Source organism: Spermophilus citellus (assembly GCF_964194105.1).
Source record: "Spermophilus citellus genome assembly, chromosome: 6".
Lineage (NCBI taxonomy): Eukaryota > Metazoa > Chordata > Mammalia > Rodentia > Sciuridae > Spermophilus > Spermophilus citellus.
In genome coordinates this window covers 113,733,878-113,751,995 of record NC_138187.1, presented here as the reverse complement: position 1 = coordinate 113,751,995, position 18,118 = coordinate 113,733,878, and the positions used below count along the sequence as shown (strand labels likewise).

At 36.1% G+C, this 18,118-nt stretch overlaps 1 protein-coding gene across 1 annotated transcript in view; it reads right to left on the bottom strand.

The window, feature by feature from the left end:
• The window catches only part of TP53BP2 (tumor protein p53 binding protein 2), a 62,896-nt gene that overhangs the window by 2,705 nt on the left and 42,073 nt on the right, over nt 1-18,118 (bottom strand). The window contains exons 6-17 of the mRNA XM_081300197.1: nt 17,712-17,886; nt 16,895-17,076; nt 16,380-16,544; nt 15,768-15,996; nt 14,395-14,502; nt 13,792-13,940; nt 12,617-13,079; nt 10,441-11,219; nt 7,998-8,135; nt 7,175-7,308; nt 4,134-4,300; nt 490-689 (exon numbers count right to left, since the gene is read on the bottom strand). Coding sequence (XP_081156323.1) covers nt 490-689; nt 4,134-4,300; nt 7,175-7,308; nt 7,998-8,135; nt 10,441-11,219; nt 12,617-13,079; nt 13,792-13,940; nt 14,395-14,502; nt 15,768-15,996; nt 16,380-16,544; nt 16,895-17,076; nt 17,712-17,886 — 2,889 coding nt within the window. The remainder of the gene's footprint in view (nt 1-489; nt 690-4,133; nt 4,301-7,174; nt 7,309-7,997; nt 8,136-10,440; nt 11,220-12,616; nt 13,080-13,791; nt 13,941-14,394; nt 14,503-15,767; nt 15,997-16,379; nt 16,545-16,894; nt 17,077-17,711; nt 17,887-18,118) is intronic.

The following is an 18,118-nucleotide window of genomic DNA, read 5'->3' as shown; positions in this document are numbered from 1 at the left end:
GTGCTCCAGGTAGACCTGAGGTGATGTTGAAGCCAGGGCTGGTGATCTACATGCCATATGCTGTTCACCACTAGTCGCTCTTTCTTCCCTCAAGTCTTTGCTACTTTCTCATCAAAAGCAGATTTTTCAAGCATTTTTACCTTTAAACTTTATTCAATCTCTCAATTATCCTTCTCATTTTTCTTTCATACACCCCACATTTACCCTGTGCAAATATAACCATGTGAGACTATACCTGAATCTATGAGAGATCAATGCAAAGTTTTGAAGTATATCATTCTTGTTTTCTCTGGCAAAATTATAAATATGCTCCTGAGCATAAATAAATCATCAAAACTGTGGCTATAAGTCAAAATATAAGACTATCCGAAATTTAAAATTCCACGTGTAATTAACAAAGGGCGGTACGGCACACTGTATCCATAACAGTTTTTACAAAGTCCCTCTATGACACACATAAAAACATCATGAAGTACTGGAATAACTTACTCCTAGCAAGTTGCGTGGAACGTATCCCTCCTTATCATTAAGGCGTGCCCACCACCATTCAATTTCATCTTCGTCCTCCCTGCGGATGATGGTCATGCAGTCTCCTTCTTTCATGGGCAGTTCATCATCATTCTGAGGTTCATAATCCCAAAGTGCATAAATGACTCCTTTATTCATTATGCCCATTTTCTCCTGAACCCCTATGATTGTGACAGAAAGACACAGCAAGGACATATCACTCAGAGTATACCATTCTGAAGAACGTTTCTCTATAATGAAACAAAATGGCAAGAAATAGGCACAGGATGGAGTGTTAGAACTACTACATTAAATAGTTAATAAATAATTTTGCAAGGTCAGGGCAAAGAATGGACCAGTGGCATATATAAAAGATAAAAAAATAATCAGTTTTCGTATCTAAAATAGCTTTAAAACCTAGCACCTTATAAGTATCTCTCAAAACCGGTCTTACTCAGAAAATAAAAACTTTTGCCAGCCCAGGAACTAAAAAAAGAATTGCTTGAGCCCAGGCTATTAAAAAAGTAAATGATATGCTTGTCAACTTTTGACCTATTTCTAAGTGTAAGGACCAAGGAACTATGAATACATCACTTCATTCTTCATTACCTAAAACACAGAGCAGACAGAGAAAAAGATCAGAAATGCTTATTAAGGTGGTCTTTATCAATTCCCAAATGGGAAAAGAAAATACATTATTAAATACATTAGAAAGCAGAAATGTGGCACTTCAGACATGACATAAAAGTCTACAGTCAACTCCAAAATAACAAAAATCAGAATTCTAAAAGATGTTGAAATTCCATAAACTGGGGAGGGAAAAATCCTCAACACCCCACTTTTTACCAGTTCAAAATCAATTTGCAAATTAAATTTTGTCTTTCTCCATTTATCCTATATATTCCTATCCTAAAGGGCAACACTAATAATTACTATCAAACAGTAGGTAATAGAAAAAGAAGAAAGAAAACTGAAAAAGAAGGTTCTTAGCAATTCAGTTAATTATTATTTTTTAATTTAATTATTTTAATTATTATTTTTACAGTCAGGAAAATATCTGCTTGCTTTTGAATAGATTGTGAGCACTGCACTACTAATTACAAACTTAATATTTCTTACTAATTAATGTGACGTAGAATACAGTATCTCTCTTCTGGGAAGAAATGAATCAAGAAATTAAACTATTCCTTTCCACAGAAGGCTTTGCCAATATAAAGGAACAGGTAAATTTCCAACTTTTGCCTATTTAAATAAGACATATAAAGTACAACAGAACAATAAAACTTGATGTAGCTATAACCTCACAAAGTTTTAAAGTTGGTCAGGTGTTTAAACTGTTTGGGACAGGGAGGTCAAAGAGGTAAGAGAGAAATTCCAGATATTTTAATATGCTCATAACAGCCTAAGTCCCAGTTTCTAAGAAATCATTCATGGAAAAAAATTTCTCGTTACTTTGCTATTATGAGATTAAGAGTTACAAATTAAGCCTTTTACAAAATTTTTGAGGGGCCTCAAAACAAGCTCAACATCATTGATAATTTTGGAAATGCAAACTAAAGCCACTATGAAATCCCATTCCAAATCCACCAAGGGTCATAAGATGTGGGGCAAAAGGAACCCTCTACTAGATGTTTGCCACTGTAACCTGCTAGTTCCATTTGTAGATATAATCCAGAAAACAAATATGGAAAATAGGAAGGAAGGAGCTGAGGGTATACTTCAGTGACAGGGGCTGTGCTTAGCATGCACAAGGCCCTGGGTTCAATCCCGAGCACCAAAACAAATAAACAAATTTAAAAAGACATTTTTTTTAAATGAAGGAAGGAGCCCACATGTCCTTCAAAAGTAGAATGGAAAGTTAAGCTGAGATTTAGTCATAAAAAAGAATAGTATGACACAATGAAAATAAACATAATATACAAGTGAATCTCAAAAACATAAAATGTTTAAAAAAAAAAGAAGCCTAGAGAATCACCAACACAATTTACTTTAAATTTTAAAAAAAGAATAGGCAAAACTAAAAACAATACTTAATAGGTTTCACACACAAAAAATATATAACTATTTTTAAAAACAAGGAATGCTGAACTTCCAGAGTGTTTACCACAGGTGTGCGGGGAGCCACATCAAGGCAGTCCAGATGATGTCAGAAAGTGTTCATGTTCTGTTTTCCTAGGTCAGGAACACAGTTATCCACTATGTTCAACCCATTAGTGACTTAAACACTCATGGTATCCATGATATATTTAATAAGTTTTTTAAAATCCCTGACCAAATGTCCCTAATGTTTGTAAAAAGCATATATAGTCCTGATGGCCAATAAAATTAATACAGCAAAATACATGTTAAGATACTATAAGAATTTTAAAATAATGTCAATAAATCAAAATATCCTATGGCTCAGAGTTCAAAACATAAACAAAAAGTAATCTGAGTATCAATAATAAAAATTAAGGCAGGTGCAATAATGCACTCCTATAATCTCAGTAACTTGGGAGGCTGAGGTAGTAGGATCACAAGTTTGAGGCCAGCCTCAGTAATTTAGGGAGATGCTTATCTCAAAATGAAAACTATAAAGGGCTGTGGATGTAGTTCAGTGGTATAGCACCCTTGAGTTCAATCCCCATTACTATATACACACACCCCCAAAAACACCCTAACAGTTTAGGGGCTGGGGATGTGGCTCACTGATACAGCACTTGAAAGAATGAATGAGGCCCTGGGTTGGATCTCCAGTACAGAAAAGGGAGAGAGGAAATGGGGAGAGGAGAGAGAGAAAACAACTAACAATTAAGGTCTAGGGTTCTCACTGACCCCTTTTCCTTCTCATGGAAAGCCTGAAAATAGACAAAAACACCAAGAGAAAGTCATCAAGCAGAGATGAAAGACATGTCTTTAAACTCATGGGTCTCTCAATCAACAGGTAATGCTGCTTCTGAGTGTCTGTATAGTATGGAGTCCTGAGACTCTTTATTTTTCTGTTTTCCCTCCCTTCCACCTCCTCTTAAGTCATAAAGAGAAAAATTAACCTCAACCACGAAGCCTTGTAAAGTAAAAAATTTTCCTTGTAAGTAAAAATGGCATGCATCTAAAACTTCAAGTCCATTTTTCTCTAGGTGCAGATCTGATGTTAGCAATTAGACTCAAACTCAAAATCAAGAAAACAAAACAAAGCCCCAAAATATGTGTTGCCTTTATTTTATTTAATGACAAGTTTGATTTGCAGGAAAACATGGGTCATTTGGAATCTTGTGTCAATGCTGTTTTTCTTATGATCATCTTGGAAGAATGAGGTTCTGTTCACTTATTTGCAAAGACATGCTAGCACTTGGTAAATGTTAAAGCCTTAATGGGGGTCTTTTGATGGTCAAAAGCCCTTTAATACCACTAGATCAGAAGCTGCATCACTGTCTTCGGTTGCTGAAGATTTCCCTGACAATAGTTGTTTCCAGGAATACACACAGAAGCTATATTATTTGTGACCCAGTCTGTTCTATTTTCAGCGCCCAAGACAATGTAAAACACAAGAGACTTTCCTAAAATAAAAATACTTATTGAATTAAACCCCAGAGATAGACAGGTAAGTAAATGCAGTAATCAACACATTGATTCCACTGGCTACATACCATAAAGAAACTGAGAGCACTGTGTGTAGCCCTCCTCCATCTCCTCACACTTATCTGCGGCAGTCTGCATGTCACTGTAGGTCATGGCGAACACAGCTGCTCCTGACTCCACCAAAAACTTACACACCTGGACATTGTTACATGAGGCAGCACAATGCAATGGAGTCCTGTGAATAAGACACAGCAAGGGCTAAATATGTGTTTTTCTCTCTTTTTTTTTTTTTTTTTTTTTTTTTTTTTTGGTATTGGGGATTAAACTCGGGGGTACTCAACCACTGAACCACATCCCTAGTCCTATTTTGTGTTTTATTTAGATTCAGGGTCTCACTGAGTTGCTTAGTGCCTTGCAGTTGCTGAGGCTGGCTTTGAACTCGCAATTCTCCTGTCTCAGCCTCCCAAGCCGCTGTGATTATAGGGATGCACCACCATGCCCAGCCTAAAAACATGTTTCTAATTTGAAAGACACCTGCTCTGATAAGACACCTGTAAGAAAATTTCTTGAGTTTCTCATCTACCAAACCCTTTCTTCTGAAAAACTGAAACAGTTTTAAGGTCTGCAGATATAGCTCAGCTGGTAGAGCGCTTGCCTAGCATACACAAGGTCCTGGGTTCAATCCCCAGCACCATTAAAAAAAAAAAAAAAAAAGATTTTTAGCTGGGCATAGTGGCACATGCCTATAATCCCTACAGCTCAGGAACCTGAGGCAGGAGGATCATGAGTTCATAAGCCAGCCTCAGCAACAACTGAGGCATTAAGCAACTCAGTGAGATCCTGTCTCTAAATAAAATACAAAATAGGCCTAGGGATGTGGCTCAACACAGATGACTGAACTCATCAAAGAATTATACCCACAAAGGAAAAACACCAGACTAATGAACCACAGCTAAGCTAGGAGCCAAGCAAAGAGTGAACAAAATCAAGAAAACATTCCATACAGTAATCTAACAAGAACAAGATAAAATGATTTCCTTACATGTCTGGATCCCCAACTCTGGTTATTTCTGTCAAAGTAAAAGACCTACCAATCCTTAACAATCCTTAAATTATAGGCCTTCATGCAAAACATGTGCCAATTTTGAAGGAACCAAGTTGTATATAAGCTACCTTTATAGTATTTTTTAAAACTCAAGTAAATTTTAATTGAAAATACTTGTCAATTCAATTCAGACTACAAAAATGACCATAAAACATTTTAATCTATTTTAAGTAAGTGGTTAACAAGAACTTATCAATACCATTCAAGAGAATTTTTTCCAGCATCTCAAAATGTTTTATGAAATATGATAAATTATCTTGAGTTAGCACTAAAGGTTTAAGAGCTGGTACCACTGACCAAACTCAGAAATTGGGTTTGAGAATGTTAACTGGGTCCTGAAGTACATAAGGTTTAATTTCTTTACCCTTACCTCCCCCCTCTGTTTTATTTTACTGGGATACCACCCCCTCTCTCTTTTAATATTTTTAGTTATAGATGGATACAATATCTTTACTTTATTTATTTATTCTTATGTGATTCTGAGGATCAAACCCAGTGCTTCACATGTGTCAGGCAAGCACTCTGCCACTGAGCTACAGCCCCAGCCCAGGATATATCATTTTCAAAAAGAAAAAATATATATATATATTTTCTGTCCCCCATTCCAGAATACTATTAACAATTTGGTGAATGTTACCAAGACTTTTCACTTGCATGGTTTTTTAATAATGAAAAATTATATGTAATCTAAACTCCCTAAATTTGGGAAACAAGGGATATTATAACATGGTAAAAAAATTGTTTTGCTTAAGCTACAATACTAAACCAAAACATTAGGCAAAAATATTATGTATAAAAAATACATGTTATGATTTTAACAACTTCTTTCTTTTTTTGTACTGGGGATTGAACCCAAGGGCACTTAACCACTAAGCCACATCCCCAGCCCTTTCTATATTTTATTTAGATAGGGTCTTGCTAAATTGCTTAGAGTCCCACTAAACTGCAGAGGCTGGCCTGAAGCTGGCCTTGAACTTTCGATCTTCCTGCCTCAGCCTCCCAAGCTGCAGTGATTACAGGTGTGCACCACCACGCCCGGCTGGTCTTAACTATATTTTTTAAAAAGTATATAAAAAATAGTTTGAGGGCTGGGCAAGGTAGGTAGAATGTATGCTTAAGATGCATGAGGCTGCAGGTTCAATCTCCAGCACCATCACCAACAACAAAAGAAGCTTAAAGGAAATATATTGAAATATTAATGGTGTTTATTTGCAGACTGCAGAGGTGCAGACAGCTTATTTTCCTCTTCTCATTTCTCTATTTTGTATATTTTCCACAGTGGGCACATATTTTTATATATCATTCTTTTAAAATGCAACCAAAATGCTTCTCCAAGTATTATTTATAACATTAATGACCAAAAAAAAAATTGCAAAACAATCTAAATGTCTAACAAGAGGAAGACAATCATAATAAATGAACACATGGTTACTTAAATCTCTTAATGGAATGATCTGAACCTAATTCAAATTTATATATATGTTCTGCATGCAATTTATACATGCATACTTAATACCATAAGCACACATGTATAAATTACATACACACACACACATATTAGTTGTTGTTGGACTTTTATTTTATTTATTTATATGTTGTGCTGAGAATTGAACCCAGTGCCTCACAAATGCTAGGCAAGCACTCTTCCACTGAGCTATAAATTACTCCAGCCCCATAAATTTTTTTATAATAACTTGTTTTTGACATTAAAAGTCTTTAAAACTAAAATGCTACAGTAAATATGGGATGATATAACCTCTTAAAATCTTTTGTGATATTTCTTATCTTGATTATTTATTAAACTTTTTAAAACCCCATCTGCTTCCATTATTGGAATGAGATGACTGTTAATAAGGACATGCTTATTCCTCAAAAATAGCACATTTCTCCAGCAAATGACAATCAGCTATACAATATAGAGGAATGTAATTTTTGCCTTCCAACAGCACTAAAACAGTGCTTTTACCCCCAACTGTAGTTTGGAGTTTAAAGGAAAAATCATACCATCCATCACTATCAGCAGCATTTACATTTACACCAAACTGTACCAGGAACTTAACGATTTCTGTGTGGCCTGCACATACAGCATTGTGGAGAGCTGTGATGCCTTCATCATTGGGCAGGCTAGGGTCATCAACCTGTAACGTCAACAAGAGGGGGAAGCATCACTCCAATATATCTTGTCACGCTAACTGGCTCCTCAGGGTCAAGAGAACAGAAATAGACTTCTATGGGATTTTTTTAAGAATCCTAATTAAAACCTACAGGAGCCAAGAAATCTGTATTAAGAACAATTCTAGAAAAAAGAATAGCCACAATAAGTAGGCACAGCACTCACTATAAAATGAAGTTTTTTTAAAAAACTGAAGAAGTTCCCGAAACTATATCCTTACAGTCATTTTTGTTTATTTATAGTCCCAACTTCCCACCACAAATTAGTTTCTAAGTAGAAGCTACATTTGCTATGGAAAGAAAAAAAAAAGTGAACTAAAAATATTTTAAATAGTAGGCTTCTGAAAAGTAGGAACATCAGTAATTTAATACCATACAGTACAAATCCATACATAAGCAATTTTAAAGGAGAATAATGATCTCCCCAAGAAAGAAAAAGTACCCTAGAGAAAACAAGTGAAAATTGAACTTCTGCATTATCAAATTTTAGTCATGCTTTTAAAACAGAATAGGCTATTTTAGAGCATACTCAAAAGTTCTTCCCCAGAGCCCCAGTCTCAAAAAGGAAATTTAAAAATACATTTTCTCCATTGTAGCTTTCTATTTTGAGCTTTAAAACAAGTCACATTTAGGAAATTACTAATTATAGCCATACCTCATAAATAATTCTCTGTACAAGGTCAAACTCTCCCTCCAAAGATGAATCTAGGAGTAAAGCAAGAGGGTTGAATTTCACCCTCATTCCATGAGCAATCCTCTCTGAGCCAGTTTTACGTAAGTTTGTCCTTTTGCCCTGCAAAGGAAATGCATGGAAAATTAAGCAAGATACACCACCAAAAGGGTAGAATGAGCTCAGCTGTATATGTATATATATATAAGCACATTTTATTCAAGTATAACATTATTATTCAGGGAAGTACACCAATCAATATATATAGCTAAATAATTTTTCACAAAGTGTGAACACCTATGCAATAAAGTGGGAGGAACTTAATTCTATAAAACCTAATGGAAGCACATCTGTAAATATAACATGAACTCATAAGCTAAGCACATAATCTGAAGAGGGTGACTTTCGTCAAGTTTCAAAACTAGCCAAGATTGGTCTCTTAATAGAGTACATCAAGACCCACACCCTTCAATTAGCAACAATGCAGCTCAGAAATATAACTGCTAACATATACATATATAAAAGGAAACTAAGGCACACAGCGAGCAAACAGCAGAGCTGGAATTCAAATCCAGGTAGGTTGTTTTGCTGCAACCCTTCCCTTTTGTGTGTGTGTGGGTGTGTGTGTGTGGTGCTGGGGATTGAACCTAGGGGCTTATGCATTCAAGGCAAGCACTCTACCAACTGAGCTATATCCCCAGCCCAAAACCCTTCCTCTTAATCATTTCATACCATAATGCCTCCTCAGGCAAAAGCCTATTAGTAAGCTAAATAATAAAGATTAATAGTTATTATACATACCAAGGAGGAATCCTACAAGTCTTAAAATATTTTAATAAGCATATTTTTTAAAAAGGCATTTTAAAGACAAAAACCTAACATTCTGTAAAATAGGTTCCTTAAGCACATCCAACAAAATGGAAATGTTTCCTCAGGTGTGATAAATATACTATACATACTTCTCTTTCATTTTATCTCAGATGTGGAAAACCATTGAGTTTTGAAAAACATAGGAGGCAAACGCTGTAACTCTCAAAAGTGTAATGGATAAATGTTGTTCTTTAAAATAAGTGTCACCAATATGACTTTGTAAATACCCTTCATAAGTTGCACATTGCAAGTAGCTAGCTACCCACTTTTAAAGAATGTACAATACAGCAATATCTACTTCACTTAAAACAAGAAGAAAAGGGTAAGTCCCTTTCCTAGGAAGAAAATAACAATCTTCAAAAGAAGTATGATACTTTTACAAACTTTGGTTTCCTTTCTCTTTCTCAAAAATGTGAATTATATTGACACAACAACAATAAGGAGAGACATGACAAAAAGCTGGAGTATGGGTTGGTTGGGCTTAAATCTGGCTTAAATTTCCTCTTCCTTTTCTCACATTTAAAGCTCAAATGAGAATTGAGCCTTAGAAGTTTGAAGGTATAGGGTTGTTTAAAAAGTGTTAACTTTTAATTTTTTATAACTTTTTTCTCCTTACCTCTATAGTAATAAAAAAAGTTTACTACATTACATGTTTAAGCAAATATTTATTGTAAAGTAACTTTTGACAAAGCTTATCTTTGAATGCTATCACAGCTAAAAGAAATAATAAGGGGTCAAACATAAAGAACACTTACAAAAAATCATTTTTAAATGCTATTTTGCTTTTAACCACATTTAAATTTATGGCTCAGCATCCTATTTCTTCTGTGCAAACAAAATGACTTCCAATTAAACTATGAAAAAGAAAACTTTATTTAGACTTTTCTGGAACTGTTATTCTCTCTCACCTACTTCAAAGTGACAAGAAAACTTCCAAACAAAAGCTTAATATTTAGAAGGCATTTCTAAGCCAAAACAGAGTTTTAGAATAACTTAAAAGAACCTAAGGATTCTGGTGTTTGTCAGGTTCTTAAACTATACTGAAAGAGAGAAAAAAGCTAAAGAGGTGGCCACCAGTTTCCTCACTTCATACGACCCTTCAATCTTTTACTTTTAAGATGGAGGTTTTATCTAACATTTCATTAAAAATTTTTTTCACTGCCAAAAAAATAAAAGTTTGAATGAGTGATATTATAATGAGAAAGTTTTACTGTCTGCCAGATCTCACAGAGCTAAGCCAGTGATCAAATTCAAATTTAGGTCTTTCCAGACCAGTGTTACTTCCCTAATATGTGGTATCAGCTACAGGAGAAATAGCATATGTGGTATCTGTAGGGATAAAAACAAACAAACAAAAAAAAAACCTGTTTCCTTCACAAAGAAACATGTTCTAAGACATTAAAATGTTCTTTATTCTTAACATATTGCATTTTCATAAGATCCATTCTGTACTAAGGGATTTTAAAATTAAAAGGCAAACTGAAGAAAAATACAACCACCTAGAAGAGAGTGACAAGGTAAGACTCCCAAAATGGTCATGAGACACCACATTACTCACAGGAGGCAGAGAGACCTGCCCAGTGATCTCAGGTGGGCACATGCTCACAGAGTCTTCTCCAGGCCCTTCGGGCTCCCCAGATGGGTAGGGTGGAGGTGGGTATGGGGGGTACTCCTCCAGATACACTTCAAGCAGATGGGGAGCCTCTGGGTTTGGTTCCTCCGCATTATTCTGGAGATTTGGGCTGCTGTCTGTGACTCCTTCAGGCGCATAATCAAGGGCAGGGGAAGGAGACGGCATGTCACTGTTCTCTGTACTAGCACTCCCCACATCATCTGGGGATAATGCCTCAGGAACCAAAGAGACCACCTCCTTCTCTGGCTCCACATGTAAATATGGATTCGGAATCTCTGTGGGGCTTTCTGAGCCGGCAGTCACTGAGGTGGATGATTTAGATGGGTATGATGGGACAGAGATGGTCTCCATTGCAGCTATTGTGGTCCTCTGATACAAAAGTTTCTGAATATTTGGTCCATTAGGACCCTCTGGCTCTGTAATAGAGCTGCGTTTCTTTAGTGGTCTGGGTGCATTAGACAGTTTCTTTCGTAGGGCTTCTAAGTCAGCATCACTCTGGTTTCGGTAAGGATTAGATAAGAAAGGCAGTAATTTGGTTGGGCTGAGTGGTCGAGGAATTCTTTCATTTTCATGGTTCTCCTGAACTGAAGAAACAGGTTCTGTTTCAGGTTCAGGACTGCCAGGCTTGCCCTGGCTGTTGGAATAAATGTTCTCTGGATGCTGCTGTGGATTTTGGGCAGTGGCAATCACAGGCTTGCCATATACTAATGGAAAAGGAAAAAAATAAAAATCCTGGTTACTATTAATCACACAGAACTGGCAAGTAACAAATAACAACTAGGCCTCTTTTAATTTCACAGTTACATTATATTCTCTCAAGCACAACTAATTTATTTAAAGAACAAAAGACAAAGCAAGGGTTTCATCTTTGCATAATAAACCTATTATAGAATCAAAATCCCCATTAACTATAACATGGACCATTATTTTACAAAACAGTAAGAAAGAAAATATTGCCAATTATAAGAAATCACTGACTGGCAGTCAAACCTAAAATATCAAAATGTGAAAAAAACTTAGAACCGATGAAAATCAGTAATCCTCTGTGTCCAAACTAACTCTTAACATATAATACCCCATCTTTCAAAAATGAACCAATGTGAAACATCATACTTAGCTTAAAAAATTATTAAGAACCACTGTGTTTACCAAAGATATTCCCCCTTTAACATACTACCAAATTTAGTTAATTCCCAAATTATCACATTAGCAGTCATCAACAAAGATTCATGATAAGAGTAAGACATAGCATATATACAGATTTTTGGCTAATTTTTGTTAGGACATCTTAGGCCACAATTACATGCTTATTTCATGACTAGAAAGCCATTTTCAATTAATTAAAACATGGTCAATTTTATTCTAATCCTATAAATAATGATTTAGAAAGAATAAATAAATGTCCAGCTTGTGTATGTTTAACACAAACTATCTTATTTTGTTTTTATTTAGTTTATTTCCTTTCGGTACGGGGGTCTTGAATATGCTAGGCAAGGATTCTACAATTGAGCTACACTTCCAGTCCTTGTTATCTTTTTATATTTCATTAGTGGTGTGTCCTCATAAAAATAACTTCAAATACAGTAGTGTTTTTTAAAAACACAGTGTACGGGCTGGGGTTGTGGCACAGTGGTAGGGCACTTGCCTAACATATGTGAGGCACTGGGTTCAATTCTCAGCACCACATATAAATAAAATAAAGGTCCGCTGACAACTAAACAATAAAAATAAATAAAAATAAAAAATTTTAAAAACAGGGTAGTTGTGTCATCTTCAATGCACCAAAAGCATGTAGCCACAGCTACAGTGAAGACACAACTTTCTGCATGCTCTCTCCTGTGTGTATGTCTCCCACTCTCCTCTGAGCTCCTTCAGAACTAGGACTGCCCTTCTCATCTTCAGTGCCTAGTGCAGTAACTGACATATAGCAGTCACTCTGTTAAAACTCCCAATTAACAGTAGGAAACACAATTACAACTCAGAACACCAGAGTCAGTCAAAATAGAGACCAGTTATTTTACTGTATGCTGACAACTGGCAGCTCTGGTGGAGGATATAAGCACAACATCTATGCAAGTGAAAATAAGACCAAGAACCTTACCACTTGCAAAGTGTGGGCCTCTGGTATGCGTCTTGGTCAGTGCACTCTGCACAGCCTGTTGGAAGTTTTTTCCTGGAGCCTGATGCTGTGTATACATGGAATATATAGAGCTGGCTGCCACAGTCTGAGGTTTTCTGAAGGCTGGAAGAAGGGTATCTTTGGAAGGCTGGGGAGTGAAGGGCCGGACGGCTGCAGCAGGTGGACTTTCTTGCTTAGATCCTGGAGAAAGGGTTTGATCTTGGCCAACTGAAGGTACGCTGGGAGACAGCAGCACCCTTGGCTGCTGCCCTGCTGGTTTGGGTTTACTTCCCATGGATGTAACAGCTGTTGGCAATTGCTGAGGATTTCCATCTGGCTTAATGTCAGAAGGTGATTGATTGGTTTGTCCAAAATAAGGCAAATTAATCTGTTTTGGTTTTGTAGGAACAGGAGGTGGTACTTTCACCACATTTTTATTTGCAGTCTGTAATATGCACACACACACACAGCCAGTTAAAACATTGTTAATAGCTGAGTACATATGATATTCTAGATAATCTAACTTTAGAAATATAAACATACACTGTAAAAATATTAACTCTACGTTTTAAAATCATTAAAAAGTTTTAAATCTGTATTTGATCATATTTAATAAGGGACCTCAGAAATACAGTCTCACTCTCCATGACTTCCTTCTTATTTGGGCAACTGTAAGTGCCCACCTGAAAACTCTTACTTACCACCTTTCATATTCATAGGCTGAACCAAAAAATTAGTCATTCTTGTTCATAAGAACTGCATGCAATCTATGCTATTGTGGTTAAACACCCAACTTGCAGCATTCACCAATAACCTGCTTATCCAAGGTTAAGACCTAGGGGTTGCAGTAGATTCACCATAAAAGCACTTGATATAACCTCAGTTCCAAATTTCAAAGAAAGATACTTGAATTTAAAAAAAAAAATGGTGTTCTTCAACACAATTATGATTTTATAGAGAATTACACAAAATATGACCCAAAAGTATATGTCAGCCATCCTACAATATACAGGGAGATCACAAATAATTCAAGCAATAGAATTTAAAAAACAGCATGCTCTATTTTAATACATTTTATTTCTTCTGCTTTCTCCTTCTTTAAAAACAGGTTATAGAATTACCATTAAGTTTTAAAAAAACAGAACATTCCTAAGTACCTGAGCATCCCGCAAGATATCTTCACTGCTCTGGTTTTTCCTCAGTGTGCCAAAGGGGGGTGGGGCAGCACACTGGTCCACTGTGTCAAACATTGAGAAAGGACGCACTTTCTTCTCTTTTTCCCTCAGTGGAACTTCCCCATCATCAGCTGAAGACAGAAAAAATACATGGTGATCTTCAAACTGTTAGCAATAAATGTGCTGATAAGTATCTATTGCCTAGATTTCTCTGAAATTCTGTACCCACTAAATGCTTTCCTATTTTAAGTTGATAGAAGAATAAATTGAACACTACAATGATAGTATCTTGGTTCCTCAGTTAAATGATGGTATCTGGAAATAAACTAATTACTGTTAAAAGTGTCCCTTCTCACAATGCTAGAAAATGAACCATCTAGAAAAAAACACAGTACCTTTGACATGACCAAAACATAATGTTCAAGAGCAACAGAAATAAACTTTCTACAACTCTTTCATTTTTTTCCTTCCATTACAAAACTCTGGCATGCACCTCCCCAGGGATCTGGGGACTACACAGAATGCAAAGATCATTAATACAAGAAGATTATTAATGCTAGTTTTACTTTTAACCAGCATGTTTACCTTGGTCCAGGGCATTCCCAGCACTTTGAGGTACAGAAGAGCCTTGGCTCAGGAAAAGATCTGCATTTGAAGGGCTCCAATCAGGGCCAGCTGAATGGATTTTAGAGCCTAGAATGTACAAAAGCAACTACAAATAACTCCACATTCTAAAAACACTTTTATTGCTATGAGTTTTAATCTCTAAAAACAGCTTTAAATTCCAAACTCAAAACATTCCAGTAAATTTCTTCAGATAGTATTGCATTAGACTTTATATTTCTAATTTGAGCTTTTCCCACCTTACTCAAGCAATTTAAAATTAGTTACAGCAAATAAACAGTCTACTTGAATCAGCAAGGACTCATTATTTTTTAATGAGGTAAGAAAACATCATCATCACTGAGAAGCCAATTTCCAATCCAGCAACTTAAGCATCCAAGATTCACCTTATAGGCAGTATCTTAAGTGATTTGTGCACAACAGAAAGGCAAAAGTATGGACTTTTAACCAATGACTTCAACCAGTTTTTCTCAAATCAGTGTATTCAAGTTCCTCTACACTGACTGGCATTTAAATTTCAAATGCCATGGCTTTTATTGTTTCTTATAGAAACAAAACAAAACAAATATAACTCTTCCTACAATAAAATCCAGAGTACCTGGCACTATTGCTTCATAGCAGTAATTACGGCAAAATAATCAATAATTATAGATACTGTTTGCATATAACAAAGGTTAGAGGAAAATAAAAGACAACACTGGTTATTGCTTTTTGCTTCCATGTATCTGAATGATAAAGATGAAGGATGTTTTTAATCCTACTTCCAACAACTCTGTTCATTTTTTCCTTTCATTATAAAACTCTAGCTTGTACCTCCCATGTTTCATAAGAACTACACAGAATGCAAAGATTACTAAAGCAAGGAGCCTTGTTATTTTTATTTTTGAACTCCCACCGTGTTTACCTTCTAAAAACTATCAGCAGGCAAATACCCATACAAAAGAACATATGGACATCTAACACCATTCACCAAGAGAATGAATTCACAATCTCAAATTCTATAAAGATGACAATAGCATTTTTATATATGATAGTTTGCCTTGGGAAAAAAAAAAAAGTTCTTGAGTTATTAACATCTGATCAAAATTTCTTCAGTAACATGAAGGAACTTCCCAAAACAATTCTAGGTGTTATTTTACTTCATTTCCTGAATAGAACTATATTGTTTATGGTTTTTTTTTTTTTTTAAATATACTGCACTAGAAAAGAATACAAAGGGATTTTCAAACACGAACAAGGATATAGACAATTCTTTTTTTAAAACTTTGGAAAAACAAGAGTGGTGATGGGGAAGAGCTAAGTTGTGTAAGAACTTGGAAATCATCCACTTTTACCTTTAGTTTGTGACGAGGTCCCAGATCTCATATTGGGCAGCGTCTGTATCTTCATTGGCCCCTCTGAAGCCTGCATGGCCAAGGAACCATCAGGAAGGGCTGGCTTCACAAGCAGTTCAGGCCTTGAGGGCATCCGTGGCATGGTAGAGGACTGGATGTATGGACCTACTGCAGCCACTCGACTCGGGGCTGACACTGCTTGCTGAGGAAGATTTCCGTCAGATGAAACCTTAAGGAAAAAAGCACAGGCGTTTCAGTATTAGTATCACATGGATCAAACTCAGAAAAAGCTGTGGAATGTCCCGAGTTTTTCTAAACGAGCACTCTCAGAATTTGGCCATAGAGTCTACAAGAATGTCATAAACAAAAATACTCCACAATGAACTCTCACCACATTTTATTCGAAGTATTAGCGGGAAAAGCAAGATACACAGGTAAAAATGTTAAAAAGTAAAAAAGCAATGGATTATCTTTTAGGAATCCAAGAATACCATCTCTTTTCTGAGGACACACTGTGGAATGATTCCGAAGAAGTTGCTTATGAAAAACTGACCTCTCTTGCCTGGTCATCTTTCTCCTCCTCCCCCAGCCCACGTCCCAACAGCCACTCACTGGTAGATTTTCTTTCTGCTGCAGTGCTGCCTTCTTCTTCCACAGCCGGTCCCTCAGCTCATTAACACGCTTATCCATGACTGCCACTTCTGAGTTGCGCTTATTCAAACACTCCCTCTGTTGTTGCAGCTTGGCATTCTGCTCTTGATTCAATTTGTTCCTTAACTGAATAAAACACAGAGGAAAAATACAGACAGACAATGAATAGAAGAAAATTTCTCCAACAGGTAATCACATGGCTAACTATTATATAATTTCTAAAAATGTAAGGTCCTCCACTTCATCTCCTGGTTTAAAATTAAGTGACATCTGTGCTAGACCACTGGCTGTGGTTATGCCTCAAGTTTCCTGTCTGAGGTACCATAAAGTTTATTCTGGATTCTTTGGGGTTTAGGTCCCCCTCCTCCCCTGACTTAAGGAAAGCAGCTAAAATCTAACACTTCCTGCCACTTCTATAGACAACTCTGTTTCTTGAAAGGAGCTCATACTGCATTTAGTAAGCAGCTATGGTGTACCTGCAGTTCCTTGTAGAGGCGATCCAGCTCAGCCACAGCTGACTGGTTGTCATGGTGGCCGTCAATCCTGCCACTCTTGAGCATCTCTAGCTGCCTTGTAAGTTCCTCTACTTTTGACACTGCTAGAACGAGTTCCCTCTGTTTTTGCTGGAACAGACTGTTCATCTGTTCAATTTCCTCCACTAGGAAGAGAACAATAATCAGAGTTGAAAAGAAAAAGAATGGACAACTTCCCAGGCAATCAGTCTTTACAATAAATTTTCTAACAGTAAGTAATCTTTCAAAATGCCCTAAAATCAACCTATTTCTTTTCGAAAGCCACCAAAATCAACACAGACAACTCTAAAAGGTCTATGCTTCTATCTCAGTGCAGACATTTGTAGAATTTGTAGACTTCGGGACTTTTATTCTCAACTTCGTAATAGTAGATGAAGCTCCTGGACCACAAACATTTTAATTAAAATGGTATAGTAATAGATAGAGCTATTATATAAACAAAATTCCTGACCTTCAACAAATTATTTTTTTCTTCATCAAATTCTTAGTCAAGAAATAAAGAAAAAAATTACTATATTTTCCAGAGGTAATTTAAAAACTTTATTGATAACATCCAGTGCTGGATTCAATTGAAAGGAGCTTGCAATATCAAAACTGAAGTGAATTATGCTTTAAAAAAAAAATTTCCTTTTAAGGTTATCTACAAATATTTATTCACTACGAATGTAAGTAAACTTTTTACACCAAACTGATTTCTTATGCTGAAACAGCTTAACATGTAGCCTTTGGTATTAAAGCAAACCTACTGTAAACAACTCACCAAGTTTCCCATTGCTTAGCCTCTTCTGTTCCACGTGGCCTTTAAGTGCTCTCACTTTTTTTAGCTTGGCTTCCTGATTCTCAGCTATTTCTTTTAGCCTCTTTAGTTTCTCCTGCTCCGCAGCTTGTTGCTGTTGACGCTGATCTTGTTGTTTTAAAAACTTCAAGCGCTGTTCCTAAAGATGATTGAAAAAAAACAACAATCAGGCATATCATTTTAAACAGGTATGCCACTAACTTCAAAATCATCTAATCACAATCCTTGGATGCTGAGATTAAGGTGTACCTGTAAGACTGTTCTACCCTTACTATGTAAACTATATGCTGCCATCAAAATCACCCTGGAAGTTTGTTCAACACGGACACTCTTGAACCCACCTCAGAATCTCTAAAAACAACATTTTTTTA